The sequence below is a fragment of the Durio zibethinus genome, chromosome 26 (assembly GCF_047325235.1).
Source record: "Durio zibethinus cultivar Kanyao isolate XHJ-2024 chromosome 26, ASM4732523v1, whole genome shotgun sequence".
NCBI classification, from domain to species: Eukaryota; Viridiplantae; Streptophyta; class Magnoliopsida; order Malvales; family Malvaceae; genus Durio; species Durio zibethinus.
Window position 1 is genome coordinate 5,603,162 of NC_143187.1, and position 25,096 is coordinate 5,628,257.

Here is a 25,096-nt window from a genome sequence, read left to right on the forward strand (position 1 = left end):
ATATATTTAATCTAACGTTTAATATAAAATATTGAATAATAAAAAAATAAATAAAAGTAAATAATATTACAAATTAAAAGAATGATTTAAAGAGACTAATAATCTTAATTCATAACCAAAAATAAAAGAAACGAATCCTCACTTAAAACTTCATATAATAACTTAAGCTCTATTAATATAAATTTCAGCTCTTTTTTTTTTTCTTGCATGAAATTGTAGCATTGTCTCCAATGGATTCATGAAGTTGTAGCAGTCTTGTTAATATCCAATGTGTTGTAATAGATTGACACACCTCCAACAACAGGAAAATTTTTATTACATTCATTTTTGCATCCAGCATACTGTACCGTGAGATATAAAAATGACAAAACAACACTTAGGAAATGATTTGATGATGATGAACAGATCCAACAAAGAAACTGATGTTTCAAAGATTCAACAGTCATACAGTACCAAATTATGAAACAGGAGAAATGGACTCCCTCAATGCCACCGTATTTGTTCCTTTCATCAAATGTGCTGTTAGGACCATAAGCATGCAAATATAAACCTAGATTATGTAACAAAATCTTTTTATTTTATTTTTATTTAATTATTTTTAATAAAAAAATTTACGAATTTCACTTAAATATTTTATTCAAATTTTTCTTTTATCTTTCAAAACAAAATAAAAAATTAAAGTGCATAAAAGGCGAATCTCAAATATGATTTAGCTTCTTTGAAAATTTTTTTTTTTAATATGATTTGGTTATAAGTTTAGTTGAAAAGAAATTATTATGCATATACCATCAAAATTATTAATTTTTAAATTAATCTTCACGTACATTTTTTTTATCATCGGAATTTGAAAGAATTAATGAGAGGAAGTTAAATACTAATTAAGAATCTCAAATAGCCGATGTGTGAGTTTATAATGGGTTATATAGAGATTGTATAGTGGTTAAAATTAATTAGTGTTTAATTACTGGTGTTTTCTTTTGAAAAAAAAAAAAAAAACACTGATTAGGAATGAAGTTTTATAAGCATTATTTAATTTCTATATATTTTTGTAAAAAATTAATTAATTTGTAGACTTAGGAGTTTGATTTTATTTCTCGTTAATCATTGATTCCATATTTAATTAAGACTGATAACCATCAAGACTTTACAACTTTCTCAACAGAAGGACATAAATCAAGACTTTTCATGTTAATTTTAGTTTTTAGCCTTTAAACATTTTTTAAAAATATCTTAAGACTTAAATGACAACTTTATCCTTTTATTATTAGCTTAATCAAGTGACGAATGTCACTTAACGAGATTAAGGCAGGTATAACAGAAGTTTAAAATCCTAAAGATTACTTTCTACTATTGTTAACACAAATTTTTCCTAAATTATCCTCTAAATTTTTTTAATGACATTCATGATTTGGCCAATAATTCTTAGTTAGGGATAGTTTTAACTGTATTTATAGATTATAGATTATAAATTATAGATGAATGAAAATTTTAAACTTTATAATTTATAAGTTATGTTTAAAAAATTATCCTGTATATTTTTTATTAAATTAATTTTTTAATTTTTAATATATCTTTAAAAAATATGAGATTATCTTTTAACAAAAAGATTTTATTTTTAATTCTTTTTACTATCATCATATAATTATCCAATTGCAACTCAAAATTTAATAGAAATTCAATATTTTAGTAAAGCCTACACGATTTAAAATTGTAATTATTAGTTGCACTGGTGATCTAATCTTTTATATAATCTATTTTTTAACTCTTATAAATTCTTTTGATGATATATGGATTTATAAGTTTTACTACGTGAGTTTTATTATTTAATTAAAATTATAATTTATTAATTAATTATTTAATAATACAATTTGATTACAATATAATAATTGATTATTTAATTAATTATATAAATATAATACTTGGTTTGTCAGTTATTTTGAACTTGGTGTATTGCATACAGCATATGGCACTCGTGGACATCTAAATCGTAAAACCGGAAAAGACAATGTATATTGCTAGATTAAAAGAAAAAGAAAATTATAGTAAGGGAAAAGTGATGTGGTCCTACTCCTACATACATTCATTGTTTGGACAACTAATAAAAAACAGTTGTTCCAAATTCCGATGTATTCTTTCATATATTCTGCAAGGCATTCTAGTTGGTATAATTTAGTAAATCATAAAAAGGTTGGCATCCTTTGTTCTTTGGCCCTTGAATTGTCATCTAACAAGTTTTTTTAGACATCAACTATCATTGTTTCCTCGTCGTATTTGCTCAATCGTTTTATATCAAAAACCCAAAAGCTAAGACTCATGTTCACAATGTTGACATAATGAAATATTCAGTCAATTCTATATTTAGTCTTAAACAAAAGTCTTTTGTCTTGGTTTCTCGAGGACAATGCTTTGTGAACCAATCTAATATTGATTACAATAAGTTTGATTTTCGAGTTTCCAATCTTTAACTTTTTGTCATGCCAATTATGTTTGATGCACCCAAAAAGGTGAAAAACTTAACATATCTCTATATGTTTGATTCCTCCCAAGTCAGGCCACAAGTAAGAGGACTATTAGAAGAAGATGATCCCTAGCATTCCAATTGTCTATAGTCTAAAGCCAAACACATCCGTTTCAGATAAAACTCAAATTCCAACTCAGGCAGTGTCCTTTTTTCCGGTAAATAAATGAATGGAGTTCAATTAAATGTGCAATGTAAAGCTTAGCCCTTCAATTCAATCTACATTACAAATTTAATCAAAGTTCACATCATGAACTTGCCATTTAGCCATGAATGGTTATTCAATCATGAATAGTAAGTGACTTTAACTGTTTTCCATAAGCATCTATCTTTTCCGCTATCTAAATTCTGAACCCCCACCCCCAAAGGCACACACAGATAGATCCCAGGCTACAGTAACCAGAAAATAATATAGAACAAAATACTTTGTACCACAAATTGATTCAATACTATCAATACTAAAACAACCAATCAGAAAAGTACGGGTTAGTTAACAAAAGCTAGAAATCCAAAGTCACGATGTGAATGAAGCATACAAGGTCATAAAATCATCTCCCAGGACGGGTAAACATCCCCTGGGAACATGGGGTGATCAAGTCCTATAGGATCTTTCTTGGACCGCTGGGCTTTGTTTTGAGAAAATTGAGATCCAAGCAGTCCCTCAAAAGTTTTATTCTTTGCTAATAGAGCCGAGCTCCCAAGAATGCTTTCAGCAACTAATTGGTTAATAATCCCGTCCTTTGTATTGCATTTCCTGCAAGAGACGGTTACAATTCTATCAGGATTCCAAGATGTGGAATGTTCTGGATAACAAATGAAACACCAAAAACAGAGGATTTCATTTTTTAAAAAAATTTTTCTCAAACAAAAAAAAAGGTTAAATGTGATGATCATAGTCTTTGATCCTCTCAGGAAAGAGATGACATCTTGCACTAAGTTTAAAGAAAGTTTTACAGAAGTTCTTATTAATGGAATTCTCCAGGAAGCATCATTTGTGACTATACAAGTGGTAAATGGGAGTGTGTTCTAAGAATGCTAACCTAAAGTGTCATAATTATCAAGCTAAATATACATGAACCAACATGTCCTATACAAACTCAAAATTTTCAAACCACTTACAGGTTGGTAGTACACCACTGGTCGTTGCCCAAAAAGCATCGGCTGCCCATACTGCAATTTTGAAGAATATAAATAATAAATAATCATATCAAGATGGGTCAATGAACATATTAATAAACTAATATTAAGGTTGCACCTGAGGTCCATTTGGATGAAAATATGCTTGTGGTGATTGTATTGGTGCCACCTGTGGATTGAATATAACAGGCTGGGGACCAGGAAAGGGCGGTGCAATCTGCCAAAACCACATCATCAACAACACCACACAAGTAAACTAATGAGAATACATTTTGGATTGAAGGAAAAAAAAATCTACATTGAAATTAAGCACCAGGCGTAAGAATGAAACTGAATACTAATAGCTAAGACTACCAAAGTTTACCATCTCACTTACTAAAATTTATACTGCAGAATAAGGTGGCATCCTGTTAAAAATTACTGAACACAAGATTATATACGTAAAAGAAAGTCACAGGTTCTAGTGAATATCCTGACTGGGAAAAATAGGGTCATACCAACACGGCTACACCTGATCTGAGATGAAAGTAAGTCCAATCAAGGTAGTAATTTATCCATATTAAGTCAAATTGACCTAACTTAACCACACCTAAACCATCAATACACACAAATGTAACTGCACGAAACATGGGAAAAAACAAAAGCTCTGTTTCTATATTGTTTACTGTTTCCTTGTAAGGGTTATCATGATGCTGGAATAAGTGCTATTAAAGAATAATTCAACAGTATCAAAGCTCCCCTCAGTGCTCAGAGGTCCGGTCATAACTCAGAATTCCAGTATTAACTGATATATAATATAAGTGTGGGAAAACACTTATTTACAGCTGGTTGTAATCTTGTAATCTGTATATTTATATTTGTATCTCTAGAATTAAGTATTTGTATCCCTAGAATTAAGAAAGATTTAGTTTCCTAGTTTAACCCCTAGTTAGTTGTATATAAACCTAAGATTCTTGTATAATTGTTGATAACCAGTTTTTCAATATACATTCAATTTCCACATGGTATCAGAGCTTTAGGCTCTTCTTGGGAAGAAAAATTTTCAGCCTTCATTGCCGACTTTTTTAGGCCTTCATTGCCGAATCCTGTTTAGGCCTTCATTGCCGAACCCTTTCAAAGAAAGATATCACTATCACCCAATTTGAGGAAATGTTAACTGAAAAAATCACTGGAGTACTACAGATGTCTCAGAAACAAAGAGAGTTTAACAGGGAAGAGATTGAAAAGCTGAGAAACTTATTGAAAATCCTTGAAAAGCCTACTATGGTATGTTCTTTGGGTAAAGTTTCTAGTTCAGGTAAAGCTTCTGGTTCTCATGGATTAAATGTCTCGGCTAAGCCTATTACGAGTTCTTGGGTCATTGACTCAGGAGCCACAGACCACATGACACATTCCCCACAAAAGTTTAGTACATATAACCTGTGTCCTAGTAATAAGAAAATTGTTGTTGCTGATGGTTCACTTACCACAGTGGCAGGATTAGGAGATGTTCAAGTTAATCCCTCGTTTGTTCTCAAAAATGTTCTTCATGTTCCTGGATTGTCTACTAATCTGATATCTATACAAAAACTTACCAGAGATATGAATTGCAAAGTAACTTTTTATCCCTCTTATTGTGAATTTCAGGACCAGAGTTCGGGGAAGATGATTGGACTTGCTAAGGAGAAGGATGGACTATACTATCTTGAGACATCAAATAACACAAGTAGTATCAAAAATAGTTTATCTTTGTCATTTTTTTCTGAAAAATCTTCCAATAAAGACAAAATCTGGCTTTATCATTTTCGTCTTGGACATCCTTCTTTTGGAACCTTGAGAAACATGTTTCCTTCTTTGTTCAAAGAATTAAATGTTGAAGATTTTCATTGTGATATTTGCGAATTTGCAAAACATAGACGTGTGTCTTTTCCAATCAGTAACAAAAGAAGTTCTACTCCTTTTTACTTGATTCATAGTGACATTTGGGGTCCCTCTACAATTCTTAATATTTCTGGTGCGAGATGGTTTGTTTCATTCATAGATGATTGTACTAGGGTCTCTTGGGTTTTTTTACTTAAATCCAAATCAGATGTGAATAGTGTGTTTTTAAGCTTCCAAAACATGATCCAAAATCAATTTGGAGTAAAAATCAAGAGATTTAGGTCTGATAATGCAAAAGACTACTTCAACCAAAGTCTATCCACTTATTTTCAAAAAGAGGGGATTATCCATGAGTCATCTTGTGTTAATACTCCACAGCAGAATGGAGTGGCAGAGAGAAAAAACAGTCATTTATTAGCCACAACCAGAGCCTTTCTTTTTCAAGCAAATGTACCTAAATCTTATTGGGGGGAAGCTGTTCTCACTGCCACACACATTATAAATAGGTTACCTTCAAGAGTTTTGGGATTTAAAACTCCTATGGAACTACTCTCACAATTTTATCCCAACCTCAATATCACAAACAATCTCACACCTAGGATATTTGGTTGTACATCATTTGTTCATGTTCACAGTCATAACAGGGGAAAGTTGGATCCAAGAGCGATTAAGTGTATTTTTGTGGGGTATTCTTCAACTCAAAAAGGATATAAGTGCTATCACCCTCCTACCAAAAAATTTTATGTGTCTGCAGATGTCACTTTTGAAGAAAATAAACCATTTTTTACTCAACCTTATCTTCAGGGGGAGACTTCATTCATGGAAGATAAGGATAAAGACTTCTTTTTGCTTGATTTGCCCCCTTCTTCAACATTTACACCCATTAATTCTTATGAGTCGAAACCTGTTTCTGCTGAGCCCAAGTCAAACATTGAATTTGAGTCTGAACCCATTCCAAATACGAAAGATGTGACAAAGGATAATATTGTTCTTGATTCTATGAAGGAATTACAGGTGTACTCAAGAAGAAAAGTTCCAGATCCTGAACCAGTGCCAGTCCAAGAACCTGATCCTAACTCTGGAAATGAGGTAACTACAGTTTTTGACTCTGTTTCTCAAAATGAGCATGAATCTCCTAAAACTATAGCTAGTGATTATGATTTGCCTATTGCCATTAGGAAAGGAACCAGAGAATGTACCAAGCATCCACTATACCCAATATCTAATTTTGTGTCATTTGAAAAATTCTCACCATCCCACAAAAATTTTCTTGTGAGCCTAAACACTATTTCTGTTCCAACTACATTATCCGAGGCATTATCCAGTGAGAAATGGAGGCAAGCCATGAAAATAGAAATGGAGGCCTTAGAGAAAAATCAGACATGGGAACTGGTAGAGTTGCCTAAAGGAAAAAATTCAGTGGGGTGTAAATGGGTTTTCACTGTAAAATACAAGGCAGATGGTACTGTTGAAAGGTATAAAGCCAGGTTAGTGGCTAAGGGCTACACTCAGACCTATGGAGTGGATTACCAGGAAACCTTTGCTCCAGTTGCCAAGATGAATACAGTTAGGATTTTGTTATCATTAGCTGCAAATTACAATTGGCATCTTCAACAATTTGATGTAAAGAATGCTTTTTTACATGGTGATTTGGAAGAAGAAATATATATGAAGGTTCCACCGGGATTTGAAGGTCATCTAGCAGCAAACAAAGTATGCAGGTTAAAAAAGGCTTTATATGGCCTTAAACAGTCTCCTAGAGCTTGGTTCGGGAGATTTGCCAAAGTGATGCTAGCAATGGGATATAAACAGAGTCAAGGAGATCACACATTATTTATCAAGCACTCTGATTCAGGGAGAGTCACAGTTCTATTAGTGTATGTTGATGATATAATTGTAACTGGAGATGATGAAAAAGAGAGAGAATCTCTAAAACAGTGTTTGGCTAGAGAATTTGAGTAAAAGAGCTAGGGAGATTGAAGTATTTCCTAGGAATTGAAGTAGCTCACTCACGGCATGGTATTTTTATCTCACAACAGAAATATGTGATGGATCTTCTGAAGGAAACTGGGAAGCTTGCATGTAAACCTGCAAATACTCCTATAGATCCTAATCATAAAATTGGAGAAGCTAATGAAGATGCTGCTGTAAATAGAGAGATGTACCAAAGATTAGTTGGAAGACTCATTTATCTCTCACATACTAGACCTGATATAGCATATGCTGTGAGTGTGGTAAGTCAATTTATGCATAATCCTAAAGAAGTGCACCTACAGGCTGTCTACCGTATATTGCACTATTTGAAGGCCAATCCTGGGAGAGGTATCTTATTCAAAAGAGATTCGGGGTTAGTTCTAGAAGCATATACAGATGCTGATTATGCAGGTTCAGTAACTGATAGAAGATCTACCTCAGGCTACTGCACTTTCTTAGGTGGTAATCTTGTGACTTGGAGGAGTAAAAAACAGAATGTGGTGGCAAGATCAAGTGCTGAAGCAGAGTTCAGAGCAATGGCTCAAGGAATTTGTGAACTACTATGGTTAAAGATTATCCTAGAAGACTTGAAGATCAAGTGGGATGGACCAATGAGACTCTACTGTGATAACAAGTCTGCAATAAGCATTGCACACAATCCTGTGCAACATGACAGAACAAAACACATTGAAGTAGACCGGCATTTCATAAAGGAAAAACTAGACAGTGGGTTGATTTGTACACCTTATGTATCAACCAAGGGTCAACTTGCAGATGTGTTGACTAAAGGTCTCAGCAGTGCAACATTTCAAGAAATTATTTCCAAGCTGGGAATGAAAAACACCTATTCACCAGCTTGAGGGGGAGTGTGGGAAAACACTTATTTACAGCTGGTTGTAATCTTGTAATCTGTATATTTATATTTGTATCTCTAGAATTAAGTATTTGTATCCCTAGAATTAAGAAAGATTTAGTTTCCTAGTTTAACCCCTAGTTAGTTGTATATAAACCTAAGATTCTTGTATAATTGTTGATAACCAGTTTTTCAATATACATTCAATTTCCACAATAAGTAACCAAAGGAAGACATTAGGGAACAAGATTTATTAATTTTAGCATGCAGCAACATCAGGAGTTTTTAGATTCATAAATTTGGGGAAAAAAGCCTTAGGTGAGGCAATAGTTGCCAGTCAATTTATTTCTTGCTTGCAAAGTCAGTGGTCATAAAAATTGCAATTACTTTTAAGCAGCTTACCCCAAAACTAACAGGCATGTGCATTTGTGGTACAGGAGACATTTGTGCTTGATAGTAGAAGGAACCATCAGACACTGGGGATGGAGATCTAACTGGCATTTGAGATGGTGTGAAACACTTTGCATTAGGGTTGAGTTTGAATTCCTGATAGCATTAAGCGTGTTAGATGTGAAAACACAACCAAAGGAAAGCAACAAATCAAGTTAAAAGGTACACCAAAGAACAGTTAAGACTACATAATTTATAACTCTGTATGTGTTGGGGTCAGCTTATCACGCACCAGAAAGGCAAAAAGAAAGAAAGAAAACACACCTTCGCATGGGGATTCAGTGTTGACTTCTCAGAAGATAATGAACCCATTGATGAACTTGGTGATAAGCCAGGGCCACTAGACGCTAAGACAGCACCAACACAATCTGAATTTGATGATGTAGAACTAGCAGGTCGTCCACGGGAATTTACAAAATGTGCTTCACCAGTTGATTTGCTAGAAGCTGGACCCTCTAAGAGTTCACCTGAAGGACTTTGGTTTTCACTAACCTTCGACAAAGAATTAGATGGAGCATGAGTGGTAGGATTTGCAGATGGCCCAGCTTTATCAGACCCATCAACCTTGTCATTCAATAATGACTGAGAATCTGCATTACAAATTGCTCTATGGTCAGCATATTAAAATAAAGAGCCGCAGCAGCAAGAGTAATTGCACTGTTATAGGGTGCAAAATAACAAAAAATACAATTCCAGTTTCAATTTTATAGGAACACCAATCACCTAGATAGTAAAGCATACTCACCAACAGAATATGACAATTGCACGTCGTCAGATGGCTGCATTAATATGAACAGGAATTCAAACAGAAAACGTACATGTTAGAAGCAAAAAGTGTAGAACTAGAGGCACTAGAACAAGGAGCTCCAATGGAGATATGAATCAGTTACAGAAGTTAAACCAACAAAACAAGGAGCTCCACATTCACTGTACAAGATTTGCTTATCCATGGAAGTTTAACTTACATGCTGCTTTTCCGCAAACTCTTTAGCATCAATGCTTCCTCCATGTTCACCAAGCAAACTGTCTTGGATCCTATATTACAAGTGTTTAAATCAGGAAATATAAAGAGCTAACACCTATTTTTGTCCAGGGAACTGATCCTTACAGTAATTACCTTTAATATTGCCTTAAACTAACAGAAACAAGGAATCAAAATAGAATAAGCAAATATACATCACGTTGGCAAGTCCAAAGGAAAAAGATAAAACACCTGCTTTCACTGTCAGAGACACAGAAATTTTTAGAAGGAAGTTCAGATGCCAGCTGCCTGGCCTCATCATTAAAGCCAGAGCGGTTCAAATCTGCCACAATGGCTGCTTGGGAAGATGGTGCCTCATCCTACAAACCAAAAAATAGGAGTATGTCACAAAGGACAAGGATCACACAAAGGAGTAAATGCATGCACAAACAAACACATTGGACAATACAACTATCTTTCATAACACTTTGTACCAGACATGCAACAACTATTTAACAGTATGTCAAGAAAAATCCTTCAATAGTTTCTACCATTTAAATTGAAATAACCATCAAAGTGAAGACAGAGAAATTTATGTTTAGGAAGGGCTATGATGATAGACAAGTAGTGAAAAGAAAAACTTTAGAATAATGGCATTGTTGAAGCAAGTACCCAAAAGTAAACAAAAAAATCTTTAGCCACAGGATCCGCAATATAAAATTAGTCAAACTTCGACAAAAGTAAAAGAAATTCAATTAACTAACTCTAAGGTTAGAAGCTTGAAAAGTTGAACTAAATATATAATATGTGATTCCATCTCAAAATGTAGTCAAGATGTACATGCTCTCCCTACATTCATGACACTTTTCTGCTTCCAACAACCAAGCTAAAGTCGTTAAGCTCTCTCAACTCCTAGCAAATTAATAGCTCCTTCTGCATTTAAATTCCATAAACATTGTCACAACATCCTGTGTACTCAATCTCCCCATTGTCGTCAACAAGCAAATTAAGATTCATTTTGTCTAAGTTATAATTGAAAGAAAGAATAAAGAATAGCAGTCTGTAATGCACGAGAACCTTCTCAAGTAATGTCACTTACGATCAACTTCAGTAAGCATTCCAAATTGTAACTGAACCCCACTCCCCATCCCCCAAAACAACCCTTTTCCACCCACATATTTCCTAAGGAAAAGAATACATTTTCACATTGTAAGCAGAACCTGATCACAAATCTTTGGGACCATGGAACAGAATAACTACTCATTCTGATGCCTCTCAATATAACTACTCTCAGCATATCATAATATTCATAAAAACAGAAAGAATGTAATTCTACACAATACTCCTTCAAGGAAGAAATCAAAATTCCAGCTCATAAAGCAAGACCTTAGGCTTACATAAAATATATTTTTTTATAACAATCAAAGCCTCCAAACTTAATGTATAGGTCATTGAGTAAGAATTTACTTTGAATGTATCAAGCATTAGAATATAATAATCTCCTAGTGAACAGATAAGCCAAGGTCAGACTGTTATCTTATGTGTATAATCTCAATCATAAGTTGGCTGATTTATTTAAAAAAAAAAAATACACAACCTAAAAATGGTTAAAAAATTAGATACAACTAATCAAAATATATATTTGCATTCAACAAAGAAAGAGTTAGAATATCTCAAATTCCAGAGATCAATAACTACCATTAAGGAAGAGCTTGATGGCATTCGAACTCCATCAGAGCTTTGTGAACTGGTCAAATCTGCAGGCCTTCCACTGAGAGAATCAGAAGAATTTCCAAAGGTCTCAATGTTGTGGGAATCCAACATAATGTCCTCATCTTCTTCATAACCACTATCTTCAACCCCTCTACCCCTGTAGACAGAGGAAAATCTCATCTCCTCATCAATATCAACATTATCATGAAGATCAATGCCTCTCTCCTGTCAGAAAATCAAAATGCAAAGTATGAGAAAATTTGAGAAACAAATTAGCAAAGACAACAGCTAAAGAGGCAAAATTTGATATTAGGATAACCTTACCTCTGCTAAATGAAGGTCCTGGGTGTCTTCACCCTCAATCTCTCTTGCTATTCTTATTGCTTTCTTCTCCAACTCTCTCATTTGAGGACCCCTCTCAAGTTTTGTCGTGTAAAGTTCCTCATTGAAAGTACTTTGTACACCAAATAGCGTTTGATTGGTTTCAAACTGATCCCAGTTCCTAATAGTGCAATTATGTACATATCAATACAATGTTAATATGACAAAGTGGAAAGTTCATATATTAAGTGAAAAAAAAAAAAAGAAATAAAAAGAAAAACACATAAATGATCATCAAAATGCAAAGATTTGATACAAGATTCCAACAAAATGCTGACAGTCTCTCTTCTTTATAGCTCACAAACCTTTCTATCTACCAACAACAACAAAATCAGACTCCACCTGATTATTGCAACAATTGGCACCTCAAAGCATAAAAAAATTTTAAAATTTCTGACACACGAGATTAGCATAACAAGCTCAAAGTCTCAACAGCATCTCCCTACCAAACTAATCTTGCAGAAACAAAAGTCAATTTAGAAATCATGTTTTTGATGATATCCTTGATTCTCTCACTATTAAAGCCATTAAACAACATTTCTCTTGAGTAATATCACATATTGAAATTTCCTAACATCTTTTTTCTAGGCAATTTATCGAGGAGAAGTAACAAGCAAGACAATTAAAAACAAAGGAATCAAGTTTGATATATAGAAATAGAGATTGCAATAGAAAAAATAAAAACAATTTAGATGCAAGTGGGATGAAGTAATTAAGTTGTTGGAACAATAAAACTATGACAAGACATTTTTAAGAGGACAGAACATCATTGCAACCTATTCCACGGGCTGTCAAAAGTATTTTCTAGTTCAGGACACTGTGGATCATTTTCATCAGGAACCCAGGGCTCCAATTGCCTCTCCAACTCCACATGACGGGATTGTGATATCACAGAATCTATCAAAATTTCCTGATGTTTTTCATGTTGGAGCTCACTTGCAAATCCATCCCTGGTTATAGCCACATCCTGGAATCATTTTTTTGAACAAACAAATTAATATTAACGAAACATAAGATAAAATTAGTCACCTTTTGTGTTTACCAAATATTTTAAGTTTTCAAGTATCATTCACAATTATCTAACTAAAACAAGCTCTTTAAAAGTTATGAAAGCCCCACATAAACTATTTGACATTTCATCTCTCACAAGCAACTGGACTACAGATGGAACTATAAAGATAGGAAAATCAGCAAAACCTTTGCTATAACTTGCACAAGTTCTTTGGCAGGTATAATTAAAATCTTTGAGGGTGCCTTGCTAACAAATTCTGCAGTAGCCTTGTGTCCTCGCAAAGTACCATCCTTTATCAAGCGAGCCATTTTCAAGATGATTCCTGCAGAGGCAAGGGAGTGGAAGTTAAGATGATGAATCATTTTATTTCAAAGTTCAATCTATTTGCAAAAGAATTCTACAGGAACCAAGATCAATTTGCATAACTAATTACAGATGCATAATTAGTATAAATATAAAAACAAATAACAAAGCATACCAAAATCTTTGTCTGCATCAGTTGCATGAAATATTCCAGCATAAATTGAACCACTTTTAACATGGACTTCCACCGGATGCCCAATAATACATGTTGTCAGATAAACTAACCGGTCACGGGAAGAAATCTCATAACCTCCAGACTTCCCACCCGCCGGTGAACCTACACCAGGTAGTATTAGATGAATAAAATAATTCAATAATAAGAAATTCAGGCAAGAGAAAGTTCACCTGTAGTTTGTATTCTTCCTTGATTGGATTTTCCCGACTGCATCTTATTCTCCAACCTAGTCCCAACCTCTCTATCACCTCTTCGACGGCCAAATCCATTAGCAGAAGTTTTTGGCAACACTACTTGTTGCATATTCATCTCAGAAGAAAAAAAACCTGAAGAATTAGTTTTTACGGTATAAATTCAATACTTCCAAGATCCAATTCTAAAACATTAGCGCTCAATTTTTTAAAACCAAAATTTTCAGTTTAACAATACTTAACATGTTAAGAAACCAGTAAACCATTAAATCTAAAATTATGCAAATAAAAGAACATATCTCCTCTATCTTGTCATTGTTCCATAAAACCCATATACAGGTGCCTTTTCCTGGCAGCCACACCAATGGTAAAATTTCTTGGCTTTCTTCTCATTGACCTTAGAACCTTTATCCTTCACACCAGAAGTGGACCAAGCTTTAACAATACACAAAATAGACTCTATCCTTATATTTTTAATCCAAAACTTTCCACCTAGAAATGTAACTTAAAACTCATTGAATTAACAGCAATTTAATGTCCCATCTTCACGAATTCTGCTTGTTATATGTGTAGAAATCTTGTCATTTATTCAAAATACAAAGAGGCAGATCCTAGTTTTCTTAAAGATGTTACCAGCAACATATATATACACATCTCACCCTACAAGTTAACCCCAATAACAAAGGCAACAAAGCCCCCATATCAAGAATGACAACAGTTACTAAAGCAGAAATTCCTTATCTGCTATACTAAAAAGGGTTTTAGCTCACTTTAAGGAAATTCATAGGGCAATGACAGCAATCAAGAGAAATCAAGGTCAGTATAATGTAAAACAAACTGCATGAAGCAAGAAATGGCAGAAGCATACAAATTTATTGGCCGAGAATCGAGCACAAACGATGCAAGCAAAATTTCACAAAAACAGCAGGGCCTTTAATCAACTTGTGAAGGATATCAGACCACACTTCTTAACAATAGTTGGATTAATGTTTGAAATGATTGCATAAGTGCCCAAAACTTTTGTAGTTCAAAATTTAAAAAATCTTTGGCCCGACAGAGATACATTTTCCCTAAGCAACTTATGATTAAGATACCAAAACTAGGCAACAGAAACCATAATGGAGAAAATTGCCACTCTTTAGTTAGAAGTTGACAGATGTCATTGCCATTAGCAAATATACCAAATATAGCTTCCCAAAATGCATGCATGTATAACAACAAGTTGAACTAACCAAAGATAATATTTGGAATGTTTTGTCTAAAGAAATTATTACAACTGCTATAGCTATTGAACTAACCAAAGATAATATTTGGAATGTTTTGTCTAAAGAAATTATTACAACTGCTATAGCTATTGAACTAACCAAAGATAATATTTGGAATGTTTTGTCTAAAGAAATTATTACAACTGCTATAGCTATTGAACTAACCAAAGATAATATTTGGAATGTTTTGTCTAAAGAAATTATTACAACTGCTATAGCTATACTAACTTCAATATACACAAATAAATTACTATAAAAAAATAAGTTCAATCAATACTTTTAGTAATTAAAACAAAAACTAGCCATTTTTTATAACCTGAACTGCTTAACAGCTCACTAAAAAGGAAACAAGATACCTACCTTTTTTCCAACTTGCGCCACCCACCAAAAACTCTTAAGAATCGTGATAAACGTACCGGCACCCAAGAGAAAGTGAGATTTTATTCATCTAATTACCTAAGAACGACCTCAAAATCAAAGAACCAAGAGGATCATGCAAACGTCTAAGCCTAAGTCAATGAAAATATTTCAACTAAGAAATCAAAGCAAAGCAAATCCAATTAACATATAAGCATCAATTAAGGAGTTAAAAAATGTACAATTTACATACAAAAAATTTTACTGGAATCAAAATTTCATCTCCAAAACCCTAAATTAAAACTTATAATAATAGCAACCGAGTAACCCTAAATATAGAACTACTAATGCATTCGCATTCAGATTTTTCAACACGAAATAGAAAAACGATTAGAAAATACAATTGGAGAGCGATAAAAAAGAGAGAGGAAACGCGATCCTTACCCTAATAAGCTTAATTAAACGATGATTTCGGTAGGAAACCGACGATAGTCGGAGTTGGAAAGAAGGAGATTTGGACTCAGTGAGTTAGGGTTAACGAGTGAGGGTTTTCAAAAAAGAGGGCTCGAAAAGGGGAGGAGAAAGATCGAATCTCAAAACACAAGCGAAGAGCGAAGGGTCTCGGTTGTGATCGATAGCGAGAGAAAATAGAGAGTTTCACAATACTTTTTTTTTTTTTTTTGGCTTTAATTTTGATTTGAAGAGAAAGGGAGGTGAAAAAAGCAGGAAATAGGGGAGAAATTGTGAATCCGATGATTGGAAAGCGGTAAAGATTCACTCTATCCAGATGTATGTTAACAACGTAAGTCCTATACTCCTATTGGCTACTGTCTTTGTATCCTTTCATTGTTCTTTATTTATCCTAGTGTATTCACCTCTACTTTTTTATCAATGGCCAAAAAAAAATTATAAATAAAAAAGAGGTTATACCGATGCCAGCTATAACAATTATAATTATCACAATGCAATTAATTAAAATATTCCATAAAGAAACTACCAAATTTAAATATGATGAATTTAAATTATTTTAAAATTGAAATAATTCAAATTTAAATCATTTTTATTTTAAATTTTGTACTCAAATTCATTTTACCAACGCTTTATAACCTACTATAATTGTTGATTAACCGTTTTTTATTCGAGTTTTTTTTTTCTTTTAATTTGAAGTCCAATTTAGGGGTAAAAAGAATTTATACTTTTACTTTAGGCTGAAAAACAAAACTATGGTCTGAGAATAAATTTAGGATTACTTCCAATACAAAAATTCAAAAATTGGAATCAACATCAAGAATCAAAATCCGTTTTACCTTTATTTTATTTTAATAGGATTGAATTACTTTGAACCCATTCAATTTATTTTGCAGTTATTTCTTTCAAATTTGAAATGAATGATTTTGTTCCATCATTTCTTGTTTTTTTTTTTTTTTTTGGCAATCCAAATCTATTAACAGTATCTAACTTTCATCTGCTACTTGGTAAAAAATGGTTATCCTTTTTCCATGGAGAACTGTTGGTTGAACCCAAATCGAGAATCTACCAAAAGTGGCAAAAGCAAAAGTAGACGCAGAGTTCACAGCTCCGATGGGATAGGAAAACTTTTTCAGCCATGCTCCCTGGTGTGGTAAATGCTTTGAATAAAATCATAAAAGGTCTTTTCCACGCAGGGAATCCATTTTCCGGAAATGTGTATCGGATAATTATTGTCCTTGCTCTATTGGAAAAGATATGATGACAGACGTCCGGATTCTTTATCTTTTGGGGGTCAACGGATTTCATGGTTATCCAATAAAGTCCAGAAAGTTTGTAACTTGTGACTATGATGACTAATTGCATGCTGGAATATGAAGCCAGCATGTTCTATTGATTTCAGAGGTTCTTAAATTCTCAATATCTGCAGCAACATAACAGTATGGTGGCGCAAATGCAATTACTTAGAAAGTGAAAGAAATTAGGTGCTTTTCCTTATCAAGAATTCTCTTTCAGCCGCAAGACAGGGAACACCTTCAAAGAGTGGTATTACCGTATTCCATGCAACAGCAACTAACAGTCTTCCACAAATTTTGCAGCATTAGAAACCGAGACACCTGCTGCGAATTTTGTAATCTTACCATTTTGAGACTGGGATTTTGATGAGCCTACTAGAATCTTATTAACAACATATCATTTTTGTTGTGAACTTAATGACAAATTCACATCAAAGAGCCTGCTAGGATATACAGTCATCATTCAGCAGAATAGTTAAACTACTAGTAAAAGGTTCCATTTTTGAAGAAATAAAAAGATCCTCTGTGAATTTAAAACTACATTTTAAAAGCCTGACAAAATTTAAATAATTAATTAATAATACAATTTGTTAAATCATGTTACAGTTTGAATAAATAGCTGCAGCACTTTCCAATGAATGAGATATACAAACCAGCAACCAGACTTAAGGGACTACCAACCAATCACGTCTCAAATACATAAAAGGAACATGATAATCATCATAATGTCATTTCGTCAAAAAATACACAAGTAAAAAGCAGCCATTTCACCGCACCACCTGGACAATATATTGGAATCACAATCTCCTGCGCCTGTGCAAGAAAAAGAAAACAATTAAAAATTTTTCAGCCAGCTCCTCGTAGAGAGAGTAGAATTATATGATCACCCAGCAATGCAAATAATCAACTTGGAAGTTAGTTTTCAGAATGACAATAGAAGACCTTATTCAATTAGCAAGATCTATTAGCGCCATAGAATTTGGATATATATAAAGGAGGATTTGTGTCAGTTTAGACCTCAGAAAGAATGCTGTTATAGAACTATTGATAAGAATAAAATACCAGACTCAGAATATCATGGCTGTAAATTTAAATGGAAAGATTTAGGAAAGGAGAATAGACGCATAAGAAAGAATATCGACCAGATCAGTTGAAACTTAGAACAGGATGGAAGTGAAAAAAAAGGAAGATGAAAGTATGTACCACTGCAGGTTATAATTGCAAGTTGATCTTCTCAGACCAGTTAAAGATATTAGAATAAACTTGATCCCCTCCCAATTCTTCTCCTGAAGCGCCAGCTGCAACCCTTATAACATCCTCAATTAATGCAAAATTTCCCATTATATCAACATGAGCACCACTGAGGGTGCCGCGTCCCTCCAATAGGTTGGCTGGAGGAGAATGACTGTATTCCCTAATATATGTTTGAATTCCAGAAGGATTAAATCGGGTTTTACCACGCCAACCTTTAGCACACATAAAACCAGCACTTAGAACTGGCACAGTCTCATCTCCATCCACAGAATACACACCATCCTTCAAGCAGGTATCTTCATCATCAGCAGATGTGTCGATCTGAAAAGGAATATAACACTCAGCAGAAGGAGATAACTTGTAAATGTATGCTCTTTCAGTTGGTAGGCCAACTCCGTATAAAGAAAAGATTTCCATCTCAGGAGCATTTGGCAACCTACAAAATCAGTGACAGTGAATAGTGATTATGAACAAACATTTATAAACCAAAAGAGTATATACCAATATATTGCAATAGGCATTAACTAAATCAATTAATTGAAAAACAACAATCACAGCCAGCCCAAAGGTGCATTCATCATAGCCATATAGCCCTTATTTAAAGGCAAATTAAGAAAATAGAATTCAAGAAAACAATCAATAATGTTGAATGAGGCACCCGGCCACAATGCCTTTCTGTCGGCTTATCAGCCATAGATTCAATTTTAAGATAAACAAGCAAAAGGAGATATAAAGCAACAAAATTTACTCAAAAGGGAAACAGAATATCAAATGCCATGCAACAAGAATGATATGAAATAATGAAGTGATAGGATTCTCACGTTGTTTCCAATGGGTTTGACCAATACTTGTAGTGTTTGTACTTAGGGTCATCCAAATTGTCAGCAATACCAAAGGAGAAATGAGCAGTACCACGTGCCATCATTTTTGGAGCAACAAAATGAAGCAGATCAATAATTGATTCAGCAGTGTAAGTTTTATACTCTGCAACAGCTCTTATACCTCCAAATCCCATGTCATGGTACTCAGTCCACACATCTTGACAAGTTGTGTTTGCAGCACTATGACCCTTAACCGCACCCTGAACATTTGCAAAGCTAAAAAATAAGGCAATGACTTTAATACAACAAAGCAGCATGCAGCACAACATGGTGACCATTTCTACTCTTTTCCACAGAATGAAGAACTATAAGCATGAATTCTGAGTACACTTAGACAAGGGTTTCAAAGAATTATGCAATATAAGTTAATATTTCAACATTTCTATCTGATTCAAAAGCCATAAGTCTAGGTGATTCCTTTATAAGTGTGCCAATTGTATCAAGCAATAATTAATCTTGATGTTAACCATCCATCATAAGTATCTTTCACTTAAATTCGAAGCATGTGTTGACAATTACTATAATTCAGGGCAACTAGTGATTATTCTCCAAAAATTGTCCATTGCTAGAACTTTGCTAACCAATATACAATCTGTGGCCTTACTCTCTTCTTTTTCTTTTCCTGTTTGGTTATTTTAAGTTCTTTTTCTGGGCAAAGCTACCAGGGAACCCTCCTTGATTACAAGAGAAAATAAATTACCCTGAAGTCTATTCGCCCAACATCTGATGAAGGTGCCTCAGCAACATCTTTTCCAAAGGATATTATCCTTCCATAATTTGCACTTCTTGTTTGAGAAACTGCACTTGCAGCACCAGTTTGATCTGCAATCTGTGTGTCATTCTTCCTTTCTCCCTTTTTGCTACAAGAATAGCCTTCCTCTGGTGACCAGTCTAGACCACCCCATATTGTGTCCCCACCTCTTGGTATCATTGACATGGTTGAATCCCAACTGCGGCTCATCCTCATAACATGTTGCAATGTTTGAAGCTGAAATATATCATTATCCAAAAAACCAGGTGCAATAGCCCTGCATTTGGGTTCATTTTCGGTGGTCGTGTAAGAAATAAGTTTACAGTGTTAGTGACAAATAAAGGAGATCTATTGTTGTTCTTTGGTATATTTAAACTTAACAGCTAATAACATTTCAAATATAACTTAGAATGTAATAGAAATGTGGTTTAAAGCATGATATGTGAGGACACAACCTATTTAAAGGAACCAAATTAGTACTCGATGAAACCTTTCACATTTTCTCTACACTCTCCAAATGTCAAAGTTATCGTGCCAAAAGGATATAATGAGACCCTGGACAAACCATCATATACCTGTACAGTTGCTAAAAATAGTTGCTGCTGAGAAAGTATGTTTGATAGGTACCTGGCAACTGCAATATCCTTTGCTTCAGCAGAGAAAAGCCCAGCAATGGCTTTCGGAACACCCAGAAATGGCCCACCAATATTAACCACAGCTTTAATATGCTTAGAACACCAATCTGCTCCACCCCCACCACCCATTGGAGCTGGCGCCTCAACCCACTTCATGAAATGTAGGAAATACAGAACACCCATGGAATGTGGAATGACAACAGCCTTTTTGCCTCCATTTGTAGCTACCATCAGTTCTATATTACTCTTAATTTGGCTCAGTGTTTGGTCACGTACCTGATTAATTGGAAGATGTCAGCATCTTACAGTGTTCCAAACAAAATCAGAATGATAAAAAAGGACCATAATCAATTAATTCCATGGCCTAGGGGCAACGCCATAAGAAATTCAAGTTCAGGAAACTTTACCTCAGTGTTTTGAAATGAAAGTCTCCAATCATAGGCAGCCATATACATGGTTTTCTCCTCATATCCAATATGTGCCAAGCTAGCAATCAGAATTGCCCACACAAAATAGCCTGGAGCAAAGTAATCTGCAGCCACAAGTCCAGAGACAGGCCTTACTCTTATACCACAAGGATCCAATCCAGTTTCATTATCCAATGACATGTGCTCCACCCAGCATAGAGGTCTGCATAATATCCAATAAAACCATGGAGAGTTTATGACTTAAACACATAGCTACCACTAACACAAAAATCAAAATGTTATTGAACGGGAACAAGGAGTCAGTGAATGGCTAAGGCCTACCAACACAACAGGGGTCAGTTCTATTCTAATATAAATATATAATTTTTTCATTTTTATTGGATTGCAAGTTATTTACGCAACTGCAATACACTTTACATTCGAAAGAAAATTGTTCTTGATTTCACAATTTCAAATAAAAAAGAAAAAGTAAAAACTAAACAACTATCATAGATTACTTGCATGGATTAATTGAGTATGCCCTTCCACTAATGGAGCTTTCAGTATGCAAAATACATTGAAGAAGAAGATTTTAATTTCCACACTTACAATGTCCATGCATATCATTTATGTGATGAACCCCGTGCATAAATTCCTGCAGATTTTAGCCAAAAAAGAAAATCTGGCAAGGTCATTTTTGTTCTATGTCGTTTTGATGCATCAAGCAATCTCATGTTCAATTTAGAACAGCAAAAGGGTACATAATTAAAAGAGTAAAGACATCTATCCAACAGGTCTTGTTTGCTAATCCAAGAAAAGCATGAAAGCCTGTATGTGAAAAAACAAGCAAATAATAAACTGATGGCCCTGATGACCATGTAAGATATGGTATGCAAAGCTAGCAGCACAAATAACATTCAAAATTAGGCCGATAAGAAGAGTAAATTGAGAAAATCAAATGACTAATAAATGAGGAAACTAGTTGAGAAAGATAGCTAGCACAAAGTTAAACTAACCACACCTACAATTTAGCCACTATAAGTAACAAACCAACTTACAATTCCATTCAACAACAATGCCCCCATATCCTCATAAATCCCAACAACAGATCAATCTTTAACTTATTATATAACTTATTGTACTTACAAATTTCACACTCACAAGTTAATAATCATAATCAATCAATAAGAACAATAAATGGCCTAGAGTTCCAAAATCAAGATCAACAAAACCTCATAACTATAATCAGAAACAACAGTGCAGCACCAAAAACTGCAAAATTAACTCTAAACTGTAGATTTAGCCATAAATTCACATACTAGAATTTTTATCACGCGCCAAAAAAGCAAAATTTTCAATACCTGTTTTACAAAATCAACAAGCAATCCTATAAACAGCATTTAAATCACCAGTACCCTCTATTCAAAACCTTGATGGTAAGTGCAACCATCAGCGAGCTGAAGGAGTTGAATTCAAATCTCCTTTGCCCAAAATTATAACTTGGCTTGATTAAGAAAAAAACATAAAACTACAAAAAAATAATAATAATAAGCAGCCAAAAATTCGATACCTTTTGTACACTTCACCAAAAGTGCCACCCCACAGTCTTTTCCTAAACAACCCTTCCGCACATTTCCGCCCTTCCCACAGCTCAAGCCCACCAGTCACAATCCCAGGCACAAACACCACCGGATGCTTAGCCTTTAAACCTTCTTTCAGTAGTTTCACACCAGGCGGGTCCGGTAACGGCCCCGTTATAGCCTCCGTTACGTACTGAGGAAATGAAGCTGGCATTGCATTGTAAAGAAATAACAGAAGCCACCACGATACACATATGCAACCAATAAACCAACAGCACGTGTCCAGACACGACCACTTGGGTCGTTTCTCTTCATGCTTCTTGATCTTCGATGGGATTTTTTTCTTGTTTTTATCCTTACCGTTGCCATCTTCTTCTTCTTCTTCTCTTTCCTTTTGGGGTTTCGAATCTGAAGCTTCCGAGGTTTTGTCGGATTCATTGATGGGAGGCTTTCTTCTTCTAAGTAAAGACATGTTTTTTAATCAAAACTAGTCCGTCTTAAATGAACTTCAGTGTTAAATTTCTTTCTGTCTCAGGAGAAAACAAATCACTTGAAGCATCAAATCTAAACAGAATCTTTTATAGCAGATATAGACCACAAAAGTCAAAGGTCCAAAGCTAAAAATGGTTATCCAATGTAAACGCAAACCAATGTAACAACTAACTAAATTCTCCTTTTATAAAACAGAAGGTGGCTGAAAAGCTAAAATGAAGAAAACCCAAGAAAATAAACAGAAAAAAGAACTGGAATTTGTTTACAGAAGGGAATCAAAAGACTCCTTACTTCTTTTTTCTGGGTTTTAGTTTTTCTTAGTAAGTTGTTGAGGGGAAGCAAGCAAAGCAATCAAAAGACAGCTAAGTCAGAGAGACATATATTTTTCTTTGTTCTGTTGGATATCTATGGGGTTTTTTTATTTCTTATTTTTATTTTTTGCAGCTTTAGAGTTGCGTAAGGTAGCTGAAGTGGGCCCTGTCTGAATATGGGCCAAGTAACTGTTTGCAACGTTACCCTTTCTTATTGACTCCCAGCTACTAGGTCATAATTCACTGTCCTTTGATCGATGGATCTGGAGTTACGCTTTTACGACTGCGTTCTATCCACGTATAAAACAAATCTATGAATAAATGTTGATTTGAATTCCCATCTACCCCGTAGACCCAATTGAAACTTTTAAAAGTTTGTTCAAAGTTCGGTTCGACTTATTTATTAGAAGTCGTTTTATATCGGGCTATTATTAAATATTAAAAAATCAAGATTTTAAACTTAATTTAAAACTAAATTTAAATAAAAATAATTCTATATTAATTAAATCATATTTCAAATTTGAAACTAACTGAAAAAACTGTTTAAGGCTTGATTCAAGTCAAGTAAGCCCGTGAACTTAATTGGCCCCCGGCCCATAACGAGATTACTATAAAGATATGGAATTTAAATCCTCTGTTCACAAAAAAAAGCAAAAAAAGATTGAATCTAAGGGTATAATTAAAATATAATTAAATCGAGTCAAATTTGATTCGAAATTCGGTTTCAGTTCCATCACGATTCAATTTTCAAATCCTTTGTTAAAAAGATTGGGAATTTGATTCCTAAACAAAAAGGAATAAGCAAAAGGAGATTGAATTTAAAGGTGCACCGAAAGATTTGGTTTTGCTGAATGGTGATTTGAATGGATCTGTTTATTAGGTAAAGCACGAGTCCCAATCCAGTTCTAAGACATTTTGAGTGGGTCTATTCATTAATTGAGCTATTTATTTAGGCCTATAAGATTGACCTAGTTCGTGCCTGGTTCAGGACTAAAATTTTTAGGCTTGAGCTTAGTTTGATGAATTAAAAAAGCTTACTTTGACTAATGAAAGCCTCTGCTCTACATTCGAATCATTGAATCAAGAGGTTTGGATATTAATCATAGTAAGATGAATCCATGAAGTACATGAACAATGAGAGTTAAGTTATTGTTGCAATTTTCAACTTTCATCCATCTAATAAATTTGATCGGATTTAATTCGATTTTTTTAATATTATATAATATTATAAAATTTTAATTTTAATTCGAATCAAATTTTATATGATTTAAATTGAATTAAACTAAAATTTATTGATTTAATTATTAGTTTTAAATTTTAAATGTTTTATTTTTATATATTATTTTAATATATTTAAGTTTATTTTGATATAAAATTATTATTTTTATTTTATAAAAATTTTAAAAATATATAAAAACTAAACTATATATAATTTTGTTCGATTTGATTTTTTTTTTCATTTCTCAACTTTCGATTCGAAATTCGATATGAATCAATTATATATTTAATATATGAACTAAATAAAAAAAATGATCTCAATCGAATCGAACATTACAACTTCGAATCAATTTTTAGTTTTTTTATTTTTTATTTTACCCTTATGATAGTAGGTTATTGGCTTTTTCATTGTAATTGTGTAATTTTTAAATAAAATATTTTTATAATAAAAATTAAAAAAATTTTGCAAAATACTAAAATTTAAAATTGATTATATAAATAAATTAAAACAAACTTTGAATTTATTTAATAATAAAAAATTAAGTTCTTAATTTAGATTATAAGAATTTAAAATTTGACAATTAAAAAAAAAAT

General features: G+C 33.5%; 2 protein-coding genes across 8 annotated transcripts; both read right to left on the minus strand.

Annotated features, from left to right (window-relative positions):
* Window positions 1-2,909: 2,909 nt before the first annotated feature.
* LOC111274674 (polyadenylate-binding protein-interacting protein 3-like) lies at window positions 2,910-15,909 on the minus strand. Of its 6 annotated transcripts, XM_022859486.2 has the most exons (16): window positions 15,655-15,909; window positions 15,214-15,309; window positions 13,568-13,723; window positions 13,338-13,499; window positions 13,045-13,181; window positions 12,624-12,814; window positions 11,791-11,968; window positions 11,452-11,691; window positions 10,006-10,133; window positions 9,758-9,827; window positions 9,538-9,571; window positions 9,057-9,382; window positions 8,745-8,888; window positions 3,774-3,872; window positions 3,638-3,688; window positions 2,910-3,272 (listed from the first exon to the last, which is right to left on the minus strand). In XM_022859486.2, the coding sequence occupies exons 3-16, from the start codon at window positions 13,704-13,706 to the stop codon at window positions 3,243-3,245; spliced, it is 1,929 nt and encodes a 642-aa protein (XP_022715221.2). In that variant the 5' UTR covers window positions 13,707-13,723; window positions 15,214-15,309; window positions 15,655-15,909; the 3' UTR covers window positions 2,910-3,242. The 6 variants fall into 6 exon arrangements, with proteins under 6 accessions (XP_022715221.2, XP_022715223.2, XP_089612078.1 ...); XM_022859488.2 differs by lacking the exon at window positions 15,214-15,309 and having other exon boundaries at window positions 13,568-13,706; XM_089755952.1 differs by lacking the exon at window positions 15,214-15,309.
* A 1,622-nt stretch (window positions 15,910-17,531) lies between these two features.
* Window positions 17,532-23,376, minus strand: LOC111274675 (phospholipid:diacylglycerol acyltransferase 1-like). 2 transcript variants are annotated; one of them, XM_022859492.2, is made up of 8 exons: window positions 22,472-23,371; window positions 21,511-21,556; window positions 20,902-21,124; window positions 20,487-20,770; window positions 19,809-20,136; window positions 19,049-19,308; window positions 18,177-18,663; window positions 17,532-17,786 (listed from the first exon to the last, which is right to left on the minus strand). In XM_022859492.2, exons 3-7 carry the CDS (start codon window positions 21,100-21,102, stop codon window positions 18,186-18,188), a joined length of 1,551 nt encoding a protein of 516 aa, XP_022715227.1. In that variant the 5' UTR covers window positions 21,103-21,124; window positions 21,511-21,556; window positions 22,472-23,371; the 3' UTR covers window positions 17,532-17,786; window positions 18,177-18,185. The 2 variants fall into 2 exon arrangements, with proteins under 2 accessions (XP_022715227.1, XP_022715226.2); XM_022859491.2 differs by lacking the exon at window positions 21,511-21,556 and having other exon boundaries at window positions 22,472-23,376.
* Between the last annotated feature and the right edge of the window lie 1,720 nt (window positions 23,377-25,096).